The sequence below is a fragment of the Erpetoichthys calabaricus genome, chromosome 10 (assembly GCF_900747795.2).
Source record: "Erpetoichthys calabaricus chromosome 10, fErpCal1.3, whole genome shotgun sequence".
Taxonomy (NCBI): domain Eukaryota; kingdom Metazoa; phylum Chordata; class Cladistia; order Polypteriformes; family Polypteridae; genus Erpetoichthys; species Erpetoichthys calabaricus.
In genome coordinates this window covers 7,156,843-7,175,788 of record NC_041403.2, presented here as the reverse complement: position 1 = coordinate 7,175,788, position 18,946 = coordinate 7,156,843, and the positions used below count along the sequence as shown (strand labels likewise).

General features: G+C 40.3%; 1 protein-coding gene across 1 annotated transcript in view; it reads right to left on the bottom strand.

Annotated features, from left to right (window-relative positions):
• Positions 1-18,946, bottom strand: part of pomgnt1 (protein O-linked mannose N-acetylglucosaminyltransferase 1 (beta 1,2-)) — a 120,374-nt gene that overhangs the window by 60,447 nt on the left and 40,981 nt on the right. The window contains exons 7-9 of the mRNA XM_028810805.2: positions 12,131-12,248; positions 7,696-7,794; positions 472-599 (exon numbers count right to left, since the gene is read on the bottom strand). Of these exons, the coding sequence (XP_028666638.1) occupies positions 472-599; positions 7,696-7,794; positions 12,131-12,248 (345 nt within the window). The remainder of the gene's footprint in view (positions 1-471; positions 600-7,695; positions 7,795-12,130; positions 12,249-18,946) is intronic.

Sequence of the window (18,946 nt, the reverse complement as noted above, 5' to 3'; positions counted from 1 at the left end):
CAAAAGTTTAGAATGAAAGGAGGTGTGATGGAAAATGAACACAAGACTATCCATCCATCCATTTTCCAACCCGCTGAATCCGAACACAGGGTCACGGCGGTCTGCTGGAGCCAATCCCAGCCAACACAGGAACCAATCCTGGGCAGGGTGCCAACCCACCGCAGGACACACACAAACACACTCACACACCAAGCACACACTAGGGCCAATTTAGAATCGCCAATCCACCTAACCTGCATGTCTTTGGACTGTGGGAGGAAACCGGAGCACCCGGAGGAAACCCACGCAGACACGGGGAGAACATGCAAACTCCACACAGGGAGGACCCGGGAAGCAAACCCAGGTCACCCAACTGCGAGGCAGCAGCGCTACCCACTGCGCCACCGTGAATACAAGACTATGAATTGTTAAATGATGTGCTGGCACATCTAAGCGGGTAGGGTTTTCCCACCCAGCTGGCAGGCAACTTACAGGATCTGGTGTGAACTCAATGGGGGCCGGATCCTTGCAGCTACAAATGCTGCCGTAGCCTTCCACTTTACTGCAGAACACTTTCCTGCGGCGGTTTAATTCTGTGTCTGGCCAGTGGCACTCTGCATCTATAAAACAAACATATGCAATAATCAGTAATATGCGGTACACTGCCCTGCTGCTTTCCTAGCAGAAACAATTCTATTGAAAAGGCTTGCCTGAGGATTACTAGGCTGTGACTGGCAAGGCAACATCAGAACCTGTGTGTACTAAGAATGTCATGATACCACAATTTTAGCATTTGATACGAACACCAGTGAAATTGTACAGTGCACAATGTTTCAATACCACCATAAAAAACAGAAATCCTATTCAACTGGCTTTTAATAAAATACAGTTGGGGGGGGGTGTTTATTAGTTTAATCCATTGTTAATTTATTTAATGATTTTATTTAATTTTTGCGTAACCCACTTAGATCAGGTGGCCAAGTGAAAGCATGTGCTGGTCTAATTAAATGATTACCGGTTAAGCAGAGACAGTAAAAAGCAGGCACCAGCTGCCGGTTGAGTTGAATATAAAAAGAGGCTTAGAACAGGAGAAATGTTGTGTTTAGCTTTAAGAAGAAAGCTGAGTGAGAGTGAGTATAGGTGGGAGAGGTAGCAAGAAGAACGAAATGGCAGCACTGGTTTGGCTGACCACCAGTTAAACAGCAAGAATGAGTGCTGCAAAGGCTCCAGCCTTGTCGGTCGAACGGTGGAGCAGACGCAACAGAGTGAGAAAGCCAGGAGTGGTTGGAGAAGGGAGGCGATAAAAAAATAAAAATAATAATAATAATTAAGATGTCCGCCTCTGTAGGCATTATGCCCTAGGGACCAAGTTACCCGAACTATTTTATGACATTGAGTAATTATTTACCGCTCTGATGCTAATCTTTCTGATCATACAGTAGGTCATTACAATAGCAACTGATGAGAAGAATTCAGAATTAATTGCAGAATTACGGTATTTCAGGGTTCCTCTAGAGCAGGGATTCCCAAACTCGGTCCTGGGAACCCCCTGTGGCTGCAGGTTTTTGTTTCAACCAACATTCCATTTTTCATTGGACTCCTCCTAATCAAGTCATTATTTCCCAGTTTCTGTGTTTTGGAGTCAATGTAGAAATTACAAACTAAGCTGGGTATATTTTTATTAAAATGTAATAAGCAGTTATATGAGGAATATGTAGTTGTGAGTAGTATTTTCAACCTAATTTTCATTCTGCTTTTCCAGCTGTTCTGGTTATTTAATTGATTATTTACTAATTAGTGGGTCTGGCACTGAAGTCGTTGCAGCTTTCATCATCCTGGGTGTCTGCTACGTTGGTTGTTAAATTGTCACTATTAGGGTTAAATGAAGGTACCAAACTACATAGGAAAAGGGGAAAATAATAGGAAAACAACAAAAGAGAGTTAGGCAATTATAGCTTTAGAAAACACAGAAACGTTTCTGTCTTATAAATGTAAAAACCATACTTTTATGTTTTTCTGAATGCAGAATAAGCAAAGAGTCAAAAAGACCGGCTAATTAAATGAGATCAGGTGCTATCAATTATTATCACCTATTGTGAATCTGGTTGGAACAAAAACCTGCAGCCACAGTGGGTCAACAGGACTGAGCCTGGGTTTGAATCCTTTGATCTAGTCTCACTTTCACAGCTAAAAAGAACTACTGACATCCTTAAACCAGCCCCCAGTCCTCTGGATATTGTACCACCACGTTTCTTAGTGGAAGCCTTTGATGTGTTGGGCCCACCCTTATTAGTCATTATCAATGATTCTATTAGTTCGGGAGTTGTGCCCTCATTTTTTAAACAAGCTGCAGTCCGTCCCCATCTAAAAAAGGCAGAATTAGATCCTGCAGTTTTAGCCAATTTTCGTCCAATTTCCCAACTGCCATTTCTGGCTAAAATTCTAGAAAGAAGTATTTATAATCAATTGGTTAACTCCAATAATTTATTTGAGATCTACCAATCTGGCTTTAGGCGTTATCATAGTGTTGAAACGGCACTCCTGAAAGTGTTCAACGACATCTCTCTTATTACTGACTCAGGTGATGCGGCTCTCCTTCTCCTCCTTGACCTGTCCGCTGCCTTTGACACCATTGACCATGAAATATTGCTGATGCGGTTTGAACATCTTCTTGGGCTCAAAGGGGCTGCTCTTAACTGGTTCAGGTCATATTTAACTGGTAGACACTTTTCAGTGACTTTTAATTCCTCTTCTTCATCTACTGCTCCTCTTAAATATGGTGTTCCTCAGGGATCCATTTTGGGTCCTATTTTATTCTCCATATACATTCACCCTATTTTAGGAAATTTAACATTGCTTTTCACTGCTATGCTGATGATACACAGGTTTATATTCCTGTCTGCAACTCTACAACAAATCAACTCCAGAACTGTCTGTCTGAACTAAGATCCTGGATGGCTAATAATTTTCTTGACCTAAATCAAAATAAAGCAGAGGTGCTTATAATGGGTCCATCAGCTAAAGCACAAATTGGTCTTGGACTTCTCGTCTCTTTCTCTGTCTTTAGCAAACCTCAAGTCCGCAATCTTGGTGTTACCTTTGACAGTAACCTCTCTTTTGAGAAACAAGTAAATTCTGTAGTCAAGAGTTGCTTTTTCCAACTTCGTCTATTAGGTAAGATAAAGCCTTTTTTATCTTCTAGAGATCTTGAGATATCTACTCATGCGTTTATTTTTTCTCGCCTTGATTACTGCAACTCGCTGTATTCTGGGATTAACAAATCTCTGATGCGCAGGTTACAGTTGGTCCAAAATGCTGCCGCTCGCTTTCTGTTTGCGGCAAGAAAGTATGACTATGTTTCTCCTATTTTAGCTTCTTTACACTGGCTGCCTGTCAGTTTTTGAATTGATTTTAAAATCTTGCTGCTAGTTTTTAAATCTTTACATGGGCTTGCCTATTTATCTGAACTGTGTGTTTTACACCAGCCATCCAGAGTGCTTAGATCTTCTGGTCAGCTGTCTCTGGTTGTCCCTCGTACCAAGTGTAAAACTAAGGGGGACTGGGCTTTTGCAGCTGCTGCGCCTCACCTGAGGAACGCTTTACCTCATCACATAAAGGAGTCGTCTACAATTGAACTGTTCAAAACAAGATTAAAGACTCATTTCTATTCACTTGCATTCCATGACCTTCAGTAATACTGATGGTTTCCTCTTTGTGATTATATAACATTACTTCTATTTTTTATGTATATAACATTACTTCTATTTATTATGTATTTTATTTTATGTTCATATATTTTATTTCTATTTATGTTTTATGTTAATTATTTTGTTTTTCTTTTATTCTATTATTGTAAAGCACTTTGGCCACAGTATTACTATGTTAATTTAAATGTGCTATATAAATAAATTGACACTAACATTAACCACTACTCTAAAGTTCCTCTTTCACTTGCACGATTCGGCACATCGTCATCTCATAACAGGCTTAAGTTTCGAGTTTGGTATTTTTCTGTCTAGCTATTCAAGCTTTAGACCTCCCTCAAGAAACTGTGACACACAGACACACAAGCACATCAGAGAGATATCGATGTTTTCTGTATCAGGGGATCCTAAAACATTGAGATATGTTGAAAACCGGAGATCGAAATTTTAGACAAATCTCCTCTGCCAATTGACAATAGGTTATGGTGGGGGGAGGGTATAATAATCCCCAAAGAGACTGTTGGAGAACTACAGAATATCAGATACCAACTCTGTGCCAACATATTTTCTGGAAGGCATGACAGAGAAAAGCCTTTCCTGTCACTTAACCACAAATGTAAGTGCCTGGAGTTTGCTAGATGCTACTGGAACTTTGGGACTGTGTTGCATCTGTATGATCAGATGAATTGGAAATTGAGCTGATTAGAAACAAATGTGAGAGAATCAAGGGAACATCAAAGGGTAAAATAATTATTGTGCATGAAGTGTGTTGGCTTCAATTGCACATTAAAAAATATGTAAGCATCTGAATGTAAAAAGCATGAAGAGACTTACCAAATGGTTGGGTAAACAGATAAAATGCCCCAGGAGGTTTAAGAAGTGACTTAATTGTCATACATTCAGGAGGACTTGCCAAATGTCACATATACAGTTTTACATAAAAGAATACGGGCTGAATTTAAGAGATTTTTAAGGACATGAATGTAGTAGAAATGAGACTATATTGGCAAGATATCTCTGTTTTTTAATCCTAAAACACCATTGCGTGGGGCCTTGTTTTGTTTTGGATGTGCTCTGTCTCTAGGTATGTCAGAGGACCAAGACTCTGTGAAGTGGGGTCCAGTCTCATGTGGAGAGGCAAAATGGGGGGAGGGGATAAAGTGGGGGGAGAGAAAGAGAGCAGGCTATATCTAATCTATCCTTTTAATCCTTATAACTACCAACCTAACAATAGGCTGCATGGCAATAACTCATGGGGAAATAGGAAATTAAGGTTAAAGCTGTCTCACTTCCAGTTAAGATTATAAAATGACATCAAAAACTCAGAATCAATATCTCCATGATGGGACAGTTAACTTTGTGAGCTGGAATGTTAAAAGCAAGAATCACGAATTAAAGAGAAAGAAAGTACTCTCTCACCTAACAGGTCTAAACGCTAAAATAGTATTTTTACAGGAGACCCACTTACTAAGCAAGGATCAGTTCCATCTACAAAAGGACTGGGCTGGCCAAATGTTCCATTCTAGCTATACAAAGAAAACCAGAACAGTCTCATTTGTAGCATCAGATGTAGAGAGATATGTGATGGTCTTGGGCAACTTATTTAACTGTAAAATCCATCCATCCATCCATCCATTTTCCAACCCGCTGAATCCGAACACAGGGTCACGGGGGTCTGCTGGAGCCAATCCCAGCCAACACAGGGCACAAGGCAGGGAACCAATCCTGGGCAGGGTGCCAACCCACCGCAGGACACACACAAACACACCCACACACCAAGCACACACTAGGGCCAAGTTAGAATCGCCAATCCACCTAACCTGCATGTCTTTGGACTGTGGGAGGAAACCGGAGCGCCCGGAGGAAACCCACGCAGACACGGGGAGAACATGCAAACTCCACGCAGGGATGACCCGGGAAGCGAACCCGGGTCCCCAGGTCTCCCAACTGCGAGGCAGCAGCGCTACCCACTGCGCCACCGTGCCGCCTTAACTGTAAAATGATTTTGATAAATGTTTATGCACCGAATGTCGATGATAAGGAATTCATACAAAACGTATTTGCATCCATTCCCAATGTAAACACTCATAAAATTATAATGGCCGGGGACTTTAATTGTGTTTTAAATCCACTCTTAGATAGGACTCCTGTCACAGGTGGGACGACATCTAACACGGCAAAGATAATTACACAGTTTGTAACTGACCACAACTTATCAGACCCCTGGAGGTTTCTAAACCCAAACTCAAGAACATATTCTTTCTACTCACCAGTACATCATTGCTACTCAAAAATAGAATATTTCTTTATAGATAATAATTTCTTGCATGCAATTAAATCTTGCAAGTACAATGCTATCGTTATTTCCGACCATGCACCTCTAATCTTGGAGCTAAAGAAATGAGACTTGTGTTTGGGTGGGTATGTAAGATACTGAACCAATCAAAGTAGACATTAATTCAGCACTGTTATGCAAACTGAGTTAGCCGAGGAGGAATGTCTTTCTTTAATATACTTCCAATTTATTTCTTCCACTTTCCACAAGGTGTGCTTGGAGCAAAATGAAGGATGGCTATACTGAAAAAAAACTGATGTTCTGTGGAGGTTCTGTTATGTTGTGTTGCTTGTTTATCTTCCAAAATGTGGGAACTTTGTTAGGGCACATGGCAATGTATACTCGTTGAAATAACAGTAGATTTAAATTTAAACCTTGCTGCCTCTGTCAAGAAACTAAAATGGGGACATTGCTGAATCTTCCTGCGGGGCAATTTACAAAACATATGTCCATCCATCCATCCATCCATTTTCCAACCCGCTGAATCCGAACACAGGGTCACGGGGGTCTGCTGGAGCCAATCCCAGCCAACACAGGGCACAAGGCAGGAAACAATCCTGGGCATATAACACCAAAATGGTTAAAGGAGCATAAAATCAAGCTTCTGCAATGGGGGGAGCTGAAGATGAAATGGTCTCAAATTCCTTGCTCTACACTCTCAGGGTCCTGGTTGATCTGTAGAGATTCTGAAAATGAGAACGGTCTCAAATTCCTTGCTCTCCATTCTCAAACCTTACAGGATGTTCAGTGCTATTGTATTGGCAAAGGCAAGTCCAGTAATCGTGATGCTGTGGTCTTCTTAGAATAAAAATCTATATTTTTTAATGAGGAATTCTCAGGATGGATTGCTCTCACTTTTTCACTCACTAAAAGGTGAGAGTTTTTTGTAACCTTTTTTTTTTTTTTACTCCTCTTTCCCAGGGGTGTCAATAACTGCAGAGAGGACAAAATACATGGTTAAGTATGTATTTGTATAGAGGGTTAAATATTTATTGTCATTGTGGGTTTATCAGCCATGGGGTGTAGGGTTGGCCTATCTACCACCCAATTTATTATTATTTTTACAGTGTTGCCTATTTGGTATCAACAACACTGTTTATCACATTATATTAGTGTTGGTGATCTTTTAAAGGCTTAAATAAAAATCAAGGGTACCCATATGTTAATCTGTTTGCTAAACTATTTGCCCTTACACCGTGGGGGTACATAAAGTCTGCTTCTGTCAGTAGGTGTGCAGTAGTTGCCTACATTATTCTTATACATACTGTACAAGTGTAGGGTGACCGCTCAAATAGCTGATCTCTGTTTTGGACCGTTTTTTTCTGGACTGTAAACCTGACACAGGCATTACCTTGCTTGACATACTGGCACAAGGACATGTGTCTTTAAGTTCTAAAGATATACAATTAGCTGAAAATATCTTTCAATGTTTTTATGTTTAAGCTTGGCCTTTGGACAGATCAGAATTCTATTACTGCCCTCAGCTGTTATATTACAGATGACAGAAAGATGTTCCAGGTGGCACCAATTGCTTTCTTGTGCTGGCACAAAGTGAATGGTGTGATTCAACCGCAGGGTCTCCACTTCACATAGGAAAAAGTCATGCCATGGGTTGGAAGATTGACCTATGTAGCCAATGAAACATTTGTGACCTTCCAAGTGCACGGCATGCCCTACCTTCAGATGAGGTCAGTTGCACTTCAGTCTTCAGCAGCACTGGATCACCCCATGTTGATAATGCTTGGGATTTTGAATGCTTTTCTCCATAAACTTTGCCTGAAAAAAAAAGAAAGAAAAAAAAAGTACAAATGTAAACAAAACAAATTTGTTGTCACCTGTAAATTCCACATAGCATTTTATGACTTATGAAGAAATAAAGGAGAGAGTTGAAAAAAGAAAAGCAGGGCTTTAGTGTAGGAGTGAGCGACAAACCAGTTGATCCAGCTTACTGGATTAAGTTCTATTTGTAGTACAGTATGTTGAAAATTAAACTGGAAAACCGACAAACTCATTCAAAACATAAAATGCATGGTATCACAAAATGTGCAGGCATCTCTGCACATGTGCATAAAAGGAGGAATGTGATTTTAGTATCTTAACACTAGAATCCCTAAAGCCTACGGAAAAAACTTGTAATCCCGGCCCACCTTAAATTCCTTCACACATCTCCATCAGCGTCTTTTGTCTTGTAAATGTGTTGATCAGCACAAGCAGCCTGCGAATGCTATACAAGCCCCCCCCCCCCCCCACGTTTATAGAGCTCAAATTGGGCAAAAAGTTCGCCCAGCTCAAGCCAAGACTTCTTATTTGCATGTTGTGAGGTGCCTGGAGTTGTATAGGGTATAATAATACAGTATGCTGATATTTCAAATACATGCATTTCTTGTGTGTTCCGTGTCTACAAAGATCTGGGTAAGTGTAGGATGAAAGGAAATGAGAGGCAAGAAATGAACACACAACCTAAACAGAAACTTTTTCCATGTTATACTAATAACTTTAGTCAAAATATCAAATAAACATGTCTGCTTTTATTCAAGAATATAACCAAAGTAAAAAAAAAAAAAAAATATATATATATATATATATATATATATATATATATATATATAATTCAATTTACATGTTATTGTCAATGAGTTACAAACCCAAGCTCAAATGTCAATCGACAGAAAACTAATACATATTCTTGGATGGTGCAGAGGTAAGAACTGCTGCCTTATAACCAAAAAGGTTGCTGGTTCGATACCCAGCGCTTCACATTTTGAGTATTAAGCGGCTATTATTATTATTATTATTATTTTTACTATAATATATTAATATAACAAAAAACATACATTTGATTTGAGTCTGTAATACCCGGTGAAAATTTTGGCTACTTGTAAAAGTTAGCGCTTTTTCTTTTTATTATTCAGTTTTATTCTCTCAGCGACGTTCAAGTGGTACAACGAACTTGCCTAAACCTCTCTTGAGTTGATGCTGTTTATCTCCATTCTTTTCACAAGAGCAGTGATGACCACAGTTGGTGATGTGGTTGATACCCGCTCAGAATTATTTGTTGTACCGCCAATCAAAGATGCGATGTCCCATGACCGCTATCAGACTGAACAAAGGCAGAACCATAACAGCAAACAGCTTCATCACAGCGCTGTAACACAAGTTTAATAAGTCACTGTCCTCTGTACAAATATATTTTATAAATCTACTTTTCTTTCTACACACATGCACAGTTCACACAGATTTAGCACAGAGGCTCATCATTTACATTATTATTATCATTGAAAGATAAAGACAGCCAGGGAAACGTGCAGAGTCAGCATGAAATTGTATCCTCTTTTGCCTTGTTTGAAATTTTATTATTCACCTAAGTGGGGGCCTGCACATGAAGAAAGCGTATAAAGGCTTGGAACATTGCTCGGCACACCTTTGAAGCCAACGGATGGATGGGAGATAACGTCAACCGATCCTGAAAATCCTTCCAATGCAGCGACAAAAATGGCAGACTCTACACATTGGGCTCCAACTCCCAAACTGGGTTCTTGCCATTGGCTTCCTTTGTCTGTTATGCAGCATAAGTCATCATTAAAGAAAGCTGAGGTTTTTCTCCTATGTGACTTCTTACCACCGTGTAACTAAGGGAGCGTATCGCCTTTTTATATCATAAAATCTATAATCTAATCTATATGGGTTCGGGTTATGTAACACACCACAATTACAAAAGAACTCATTCCAACAGAGGAGCTAACTGGATACAAGAGCTTTCACCGGCTAATAGACTGCTGCACCACAACGCAACTCTGCTTGAAACCATAAGTAAATGGGACTTCCACCTGCAGCTAAAATCACTTTAGTATGCAAGCAATTCGCCAAGCTAGTGTTTAGATCTGAAAGTGTTACACCTACTGAGATCTTTGTAGACACGGAACACACATGAAATGCAAGTATTCCAAATAATGAGATACTTCATTATTTACCCTATACAACTCCAGGCACCTCACACACTGATAAGGAGCCTTGTCATGATCTGGGAGAACTTTTTGCCCAAGTTGAGTTCCATCAATGGAATGGGATAGCAGGCTGCTTGTGCTGATTGAAACATTTACAAAACAAAAGACACTGATGTAGAGGTGCGAAGAAATTTAAGGTGGGCCAAAATTACAAGTTTTCTCGTAGGCTTCAGGGATTCTAGTGTTAAAGGTAATGAAGTTTATGCATGGACTTGTACCTGAACTTTGTGTAGTAAATGACCGTACACCATTAAGAATCTTACCCAGAGTAATGAAAGGTTGAACCTGATCGGTGGGTCGATGATGGCTCTGTCCGACACAGTTCTGCTTTGGATCAACCACTCTGACAATGTATGCATGTTTATTGTGGAGGTTTTGAAACCGTGTGAAAAAATAGGAAAAGGCTGTGCATAGTCCTGCGTTTGCTCAGTGGGTGGCATGAGAATCTGAAAGAAGCTGCAAATTTGTCAGCGCAAGCCAGAAAAGTGAATACCAGCAATCACATCCATTGGAGTGGCATGTGTACATTTACTCATTAATAGTTATCGTTTAAAACAAATTAATTTCAGTCATGCTTCAACTTAAAGCTTCACTTGGAATCGGCCATTTGGCTGTATGTTAGTCTGAAGTGTATAGGTCAATGCAAATTGAGGCAGTGTGGGTCTGGTGTGGATCATCGGTAGGAAAACTTTAACTGTTAGTACGGAGTAGCACAAACTCTTCTGAATCTTGGCGTCCACATGCCGTGTCCATGCAAGGAAATGTTTCACAACCACGGTCATGCCACCAGTGGGTCACATGTTGCTGACATTGATTCATGCGAGGGTCACCTAAGCCAGTGTTTCAGGTTGCCATTGCTGGTTCGCAGGGTGTCACCGAAGTGATTGGCAGCGCTGTGGGATTTCCCCGTTTCAAAGTGAGCTTGTTTCACCAAGAAGGTCACCCAGTCAAGCTCATGTCACCAAAGGGGTGGTTTGCAATTACTTCTAGTGGGTCATCTATGAATTTAAAAAGGCAAAACTGAGTCGTAGAATCGTAAAGGTGGAGAAACAGTGGCATAAAGGGAAGGCGGTGCAGGTTGAATGCATTAGCCACGGAGAGCAGCGCCAATCAAAACAAATCTCAAAGGGCCCTCCAAGCGTCAGAAAACATATGAGACCCTGTGAAATAATAATGATAATAAGAAAAGACTTACGACTGCGGTTTGTTTTGGCAATTTCTAGAACATTGAGAATCTGAGCGGCTGGACCAGGCCAAGGAGACGCACACGTAACACCTGGCTGTGGCAGATGGATGGTCATTTCTGGAGGGTGGGACTGGACCGCTTGTCTGCCTGTGGGGTTGCCAACAAGGATTCTGAGTTGTTTTGTCGTGTGGAGGGTGCGGCAACGTGCTGTAGCAGTGCATGCTCCCCAACTTGACCCTGACCTAGAACACTACCACCCGAGTGTCTTCCGCAGCCATAAGTACAAAGCACCTTAACTCAGTCCGATGGATATCTTTTTATACAAATACATCTGCATCTACAGAAACCCACATTTTTTTTACGTATGCAGGTGGCTTGTATTATAGTGATCTCATGTAACGTGCAAGCTGCAGATGAAAACTAGCCCATAATACCCACCAACTTTTTTTTACCAACTGAATTTTAATTTTTTTTCATCTAGCGATTTCTGCTTATTTGCCAATTTTCCTTTATTATGCCTTTTTCAACTCCATGACAGACAGTGTCATTATCAAAGACCGTAGGATGTTTAAGTATATGGTCGACATACTATAAATAGCGGTGATTGATTTTAATTTATATTATTTATATTTTGTTACTTAAAGCACAGTAAATTGGCTTCATTGTCAGACACATTTTTCTGTAAAATAAGTAATAAAACATTATGCATTTTTGCCAATTTCTCCATTAACGGACATTTTTAATGCAAGTTACAACTTACGTACAGAATCGGGTTGCAGATGTTGGTTGGAACGTAACTCGGTCGTTAACTCTTGGCCCACCAGTACACTGTGATATTCATTTTTTTTTTTTTTTTTTAGCCCACTCCTGCTTTGGGATTATTGTCATGCAAAATAAATTATTAGTAACTGTTCTCACTTGCCTCCCTTCTTGACAACCAGCGTCCACATATCACGCCAGCTCAATAACGTAGAAATTTGACTTCCAAACCCCTTAAGGAGGTTCTTTGCTGCGTCTTTCAGGTGAAATGAGCCTTCATCCTGCAAGGCCATCAAAGAGAAGAAAACTCACATCAGTGCCACTCTTCCCAAAATTGTAAAGGTCAGCTCAAGTGACTGTGCTAGGAAACAGTGACAGGAGAATAATCTGCTGTGATTATGGAAAAATAAGACAAGAATATATTTGATTAAGGCAAGCAAAGGTTTGAATATATACTTTAAAGATGAGCACTGGAAGTAATGGTAAAGACTGGAAAATGACACTGGAGATATGCCAAACTAAATTACCTGACTATATATACTTATATGTATTTTTAAATACTTACTACATATCTTTCTATTATAAAAAGACATTTTGCAATGAGACATTCTCTGAGGTAATTTCAAGTCCCACGAGACAAGACTTTTTGCAAAGAGATTTTGAAAAGTCCTGCCCTCCTCTCAAACATTTACAACCACGCACACAGTACAATCATTTCTCATTCGTGTGAATGCTATTGTCAGACACAGTTCATGTGCTCTCAGTTCTTATACAAATGATAGTAAAGATCGCATGAGTGCTAACAAATGGAAATGATTACTCTGCGAAAAGAGATATGACAGAAGTATGTGGCTATTGTTCAGCTTTAAAGTTTAAGTCGGAAACTTGTACATCATCTAATTTGTGTTGCCATCAGGGAAAAGTAGTATTTCTTCCCAATGAAGAGGCCGATCTGCGAGAATTAAAAGATTTGTTGTTTGGTGAAAGTGAAATCCACATACGCAAGCAGCAGAGATGCAAAGTGGCTGGCGTGTAGCACAGGCAGGGGGTTGGCGAGCGTAGTGAGCAGGGGGTGAAGCCCCCTAGTATATACAGTCATATGAAAAGTTTGGGAGCCCCTCTTAATTCTTTGGACTTTTGTTTCTCATTGGCTGAACTTCCTTGTAATATATGACATGCCTTATGGAAACAGTAGTATTTTAGCAGTGACATTAAGTTTATTGGATTAACAGAAAATATGCAATATGCATCATAACAAAATTAGACAGGTGCATAAATTTGGGCACCCCAACAGAGATATGACATCAATACTTAGTTAAGCCTCCTTTTACAAATCTAACAGCCTCTAGATGCTGTCCTCCTATAGCCTTTGATGAGTGTCTGGATTCTGGATGGAGGTATTGTTGACTATTCTTCCATAAAAAATCTCTCCAGTTCAGTTTAATTTGATGGACAGCCTGCTTCAAATCATTCCATAGATTTTCGATGATATTCAAGTCAGGGGACTGTGACGGCCATTCTAGAACATTGTTTTTCTCTCTCTGCATGAATTCCTTTGTAGATTTCCAACTGTGTTTTGGGTCATTGTCTTGTTGGAATATCCAACTCCTGCGTAACTTCACCTTTGTGACTGATGCTTGAACATTATCCTGAAGAATTTGCTGATATTGGGTCGAATTCATCTGACCCTCGACTTTAACAAGGGCCCCAGTCCCTGAACTAGCCACACAGCCCCACAGCATGATGGAACCTCCACCAAATTTGACAGCAGGTAGCAGGTGTTTTTCTTGGAATGCGGTGTTCTTCTTTCGCCATGCAAAGCGCTTTTTGTTTTGACCAAATAACTCAATTTTTGTCTCATCAGTCCAAAGCAGTTTGTTCCAAAATGAATCTGGCTTGTCTAAATGAGCATTGGCATACAACAAGCGACTCTGTTTGAGATGTGAGTGCAGAAAGGGCTTCTTTCTCATCACCCTGCCATACAGATGCACTGAATTGCAGAACGATGTACAGATACACCATCTGCAGCCAGATGTTCTTGCAGGTCTTTGGAGGTGATCTGTGGGTTGTCTGCCACCATTCTCACAATCCTGCTCATATGCCGCTCCTGTATTTTTCTTGGCCTGCCAGACCTGCTGGGTTTAACAGCAACTGTCCCTGTGGCCTTCCATTTCCTGATTCCATTCCTTACCGTTGAAACTGACAGTTTAAACCTCTGAGATAGGTTTTTGTAGCCTTCCTCTACACCAGGAGACTGAACAATCTTTGTTTTCAGATCTTTGGAGAGTTGCTTTGAGGATCCCATGCTGTCCCTTTTCAGAAGAGAGTCAAAGGGAAGCACAACATGCAATTGACCACCTTAAATACCTTTATATCTCATGATTGGACACACCTGTCTATGAAGTTCAAGGCTTAACGAGCTCATCACACCAAGTAATTAGCATTGAGCAGTGACATGCATTCAAATCAGCACAATGACAAGGGAACCCACATTTGTGCACAGCCAGTTTTTCACATTTGATTTAATTTCATATAAATAAATACTGTGTCACTAAAAATCTTTGTTTGGAAAACACCGCAGTACTCAGATGTTCCTAGGAAATGAAAGACATACCACTGTTATCTTTTTTGTTGAAAGGAAAGTCAATTATTATGCAGGCTGAGAGGGGTTCCCAAACTTTTCATATTACTGTATATATTTATGTGTGTAATTTAAAATGATACTTTTGATGCGCCTATTGAACAGTTAATTTTATACTCTAGCATTTTTAATATTAAAAAAAAATTGGGAACCTACCGGATTTAGCAAACAATATACAGTAAAGCCCTTAGAAACTGGCGGCACTAGAGCTAACATCCTGAAATATCCCAGAGGACTGGAGGGGAGGATTAGCGATAAGGGGGCACGGTTGAAAAGGATAGGAGACAAAGGTGGCAATAGGTCAAAATTAGGGTTAGGGTTACCTACAGGTTACCTGTACCAGTGCATGCTCCCCAACCTAACCTGACCTGACCAGCTACACAGCTGAGCCAGATGAGGTGAGCTCATTGTCCTCTCTATTGTGTAAACTGAAGCACTGCAAGCCTGTCTGTGTTTCACAAATCAAGTAACTGATGCAGAAAGAAGAAGAGATTTATCCTGTTAATTACCAGTTTTGCTTTTGGCAATCCCGGTAATTAATTATATAATTTGATAGGGCTCATACTTTATTTTCCTTACGTTTCTCTGAAGGAGGCACACTTTGGCCTAGACACCGGGAATAAGAATTGAACACGCTTACTGAAATCGATCCATCCATCCATTTTCCAACCCGCTGAATCCGAACACAGGGTCATGGGGGTCTGCTGGAGCCAATCCCAGCCAACACAGGGCACAAGGCAGGAACCAATCCCAGGCAGGGTGCCAACCCACCGCAGGCTTACTGAAATGTATTTAACAATTAGTAGAAAAATCATTTTTGGGGATGACAGCTTCAAGATGCCTCCTGTATCGAGAAAAGAGGCGCGTGCATTGCTCGGGTGTGATTTTGGCCCATTCTTCCAAACCAACTGTCTTCAAATCTTGAAGGTTCCGGGGGCCTCTTCTTTGAGCTCTGATCTTTAGCTCTTTCCATAGATTTCCAATTGGATTCAAGTCAGGTGATTGACTGGGCCATTCTAGCAGCTTTATTTTCTTTCTCTGAAACCAACTAAGTTTCCTTGGCTGTGTGTTTGGGATCCTTGTCTTATGAAATGTCCTCCATTGTTTCATCTTCAGCATCCTGGTAGATGGCAGCAAATTCTTATCAAGAATGCCCCGCTACATCTGTCCGTTCATCCTTCCTTCAATTATATGAAGTCTGCCAGTACCATATGCTGAAAAAGCGCCCCACACCATGATGTTTTTGGGGTGATATGCAGTGCCATTTCTCCTCCAAACATGCTGTGCGTAACGACATCCAAAGAGTTCAACTGTGCTCTCATCTGACCAGACTCTATTTATTCTCCCAGTATTTCATTGGCTTGTCGAGCTTCAACATCCTTTTTCTTCAGCTTGGTGAGCGTGTATAGAGACCATGGAAGTTGAGTGCATTACTTACTATACTTGCTAATTGCAGGTCTTTCTGTAGCTCTCCACGAGTGGTCCTTGGCTCTTGGACAACTCTTCTGATTTTTCTTTTGTCAGAAATCTTGTGAGGAGCACCTGGTCATGGCCGGTTTATGGTGTAGTGATGTTCTTTCCACTTGCGGATTACAGCCCCAACGGTCCTCACAGGTACATTCAGAAGTTTAGAAATACGTATGTCACCAATGCCATCAACAATAAGGTTGTGAAGGTTTTGAGAGAGCTCTTTGCTTTTAACCATCATGAAATGCATCTTGTGTGACACTTTCGGAATGAGAAACCTTTTTATAGGCTATCAGTTAGGACTAAAGCAGCTGCATAGCAGGGGGCTATCAGGATTGCTTTCTAAATACTGACAGATGTTAGCTGCTTTCTTGGCTTTCCAGGCCTTTTCGCACCTCCTTTTCTTCGTGTTCAATATTTTTTCCCCTGAGTCTTTTCCACTTTATTACACAGAACTTAATTTATGGAGTTCTTCTTTTGATTACTTGGGTTGTTACCGACATCTGGTGAAAATTTCATGTCAATAGCCCCCATTGGGAAAATATTTACTGAGAAATAATTAATAATTAATTTATATATTATATAAATATACATTAATATTTACACATTCAATATATGTCTACTCTCTCTCTCTCTCTATAATATATATATATATATATATATATATATATATATATATATATATATATATCTCCTCTTTAATAAAACCCCTGTGTGCGTCCAGTGTCCGTGTGTGTGTGTCTTCTGGTGAAGTGCGCATGCGCAAGGGCACGGTGTAATGCTTCAAAGCAGATGCTTCAAAGGCCACCTGACGCATCACACAACACAGAGGGTGGGACCTATAAAATATCGTGTGGAAGATCCAATCAGATTTCGGTAAATGAGGTAAGACCTAAAACATAAAACACGAAAAATCCAATCGGGTACTGAGACGCGGAGACCAGCTTCCCCATTGTTGTGCAAGTATTCACTCTGAGGATGTTAGATTTGCGATTAAGAAGCTTGGCCTGGTAAAGTGTAAGTCATTGAAGGGGTTTTCCTAAATATACGAATTTTCATGATATTACAATACGATGACTTTTAAAAGTAGATTTATTTTCGTGCACATTACATAAGTTGCTGGGGAGAATCTGCTGATTGCCCACTGTTGTGACAGAAAATTAAACGCATATTACGGACAGCAAAGCCAGTATTACTGTCAGAGAAAATTACAGGCATTTTACAGGAAAAATTTAATGAGGTGAAAGGTCCTTTGCCATTTAATATAGACTGTTCCTACTAATGTTTATGGACTACTGTTCAAGTGCCCGTTATTGTAACAGGCTTAATGTCTAGTATATACACTGCCTGGCCAAAAAAAAAGTCGCCACCAAAAAAAAAGGTCACACACAAAAGGACCGCCTTTAGCTTTGATTACGGCACGCATTCACTGTGGCATTGTTTCGATAAGTTTCTGCAATGTCACAAGATTTAGTTCCATCCAGTGTTGCATTAATTTTTCACCAAGATCTTGCATTGATGATGGTAGAGACTGACTGCTGCGCAAAGACTTCTCCAGCACATCCCAAAGATTCTCAATGGGGTTAAGGTCTGGACTCTGTGGTGGCCAATCCATGTGTGAAAATGATGTCTCATGCTCCCTGAACCACTCTTTCACAATTTGAGCCCGATGAATCCTGGCATTGTCATCTTGGAATATGCCCGTGCCATCAGGGAAGAAAAAATCCATTGATGAAATAACCTGGTCATTCAGTACATTCAGGTGTGGAAATGCTCTTTACTTTCACTATTAAACATAGACCTGAGTTCTACTGTTGTTTTTCTTCGATTTGATTTCACCAAACGTTTAAGTGATCGCCGATCACGATCATTCAGGATTTTTTCTTGCCACATTTCTTCCTCGAAGATGATGGCTCCCCACTATCCTTCCAGTTTTTAATAATGCGTTGGACAGTTCTTAACCCAATTTTAGTAGTTTCTGTAATCTCCTTAGATGTTTTCTCTGCTTGATGCATGCCAATGATTTGACCCTTCTCAAACAGACCACGAGATATGTCTTTCGACATGGTTGTTTAAGAAATGAGAAGCAACTCATTGCACCAGTCGGGGTTAAATAATAACTTGTTGCCAGCTGAAAGATAATCGCCCATGCAGTAATTATCCAATAGGAGGCTCGTACCTATTTGCTTAGTTAAATCCAGGCGGCGACTTTTTTTTTTGGACAGGCAGTGTATATAAATATATATAAAATCCTAAGCCTAAAAGCGCAGCCGTTACGTTGTTAATGTCACGTTTTTTGTCACACTTTAAAATCGGGCTTATTTTAAAACCTACATATATATGTTTGGTATCATTCCTTTCAGAATTTTTTGACCTTTAATGTGATATTGTTAGATTTTCAGATTCTTATTCCGTTTTTAAATTATAAACTAAAACATATCAAGAACTCACGTCTCGCGAGACGGGACTTTGTGCCAAGACATTTAACCACGCCCAGGACCGAAAATAAAAGACAAAAAGAATAGATGATAAAGACAGCTGCTGTAGATGTAGATCTACATAGCAGCAGCAGCAAGCCAGCAGCTGATTGAACAAAGAGGAGGTAAAAAATAAACAAAACTGTATTTGTTTCCCAATGTATCACCGTTTAAGAGGGGGTTTCCTTGGGGTGTGTTCAGCCTCCCTCTTCACAACAGGCGCGGCAGAGACACGAAGTGAGTGGTGGGAACCCCCTAGTTTTCTAATATACAAAGAAAAATGTTTGTTTGTGCCATATTCATATCCACACTGTTGAACCTACCTTGACAAAAATTTTGCACAGAATCCCCCATTCGTAAAAAAGGGAAGACCACAGGCTACTTTATGTTTCAT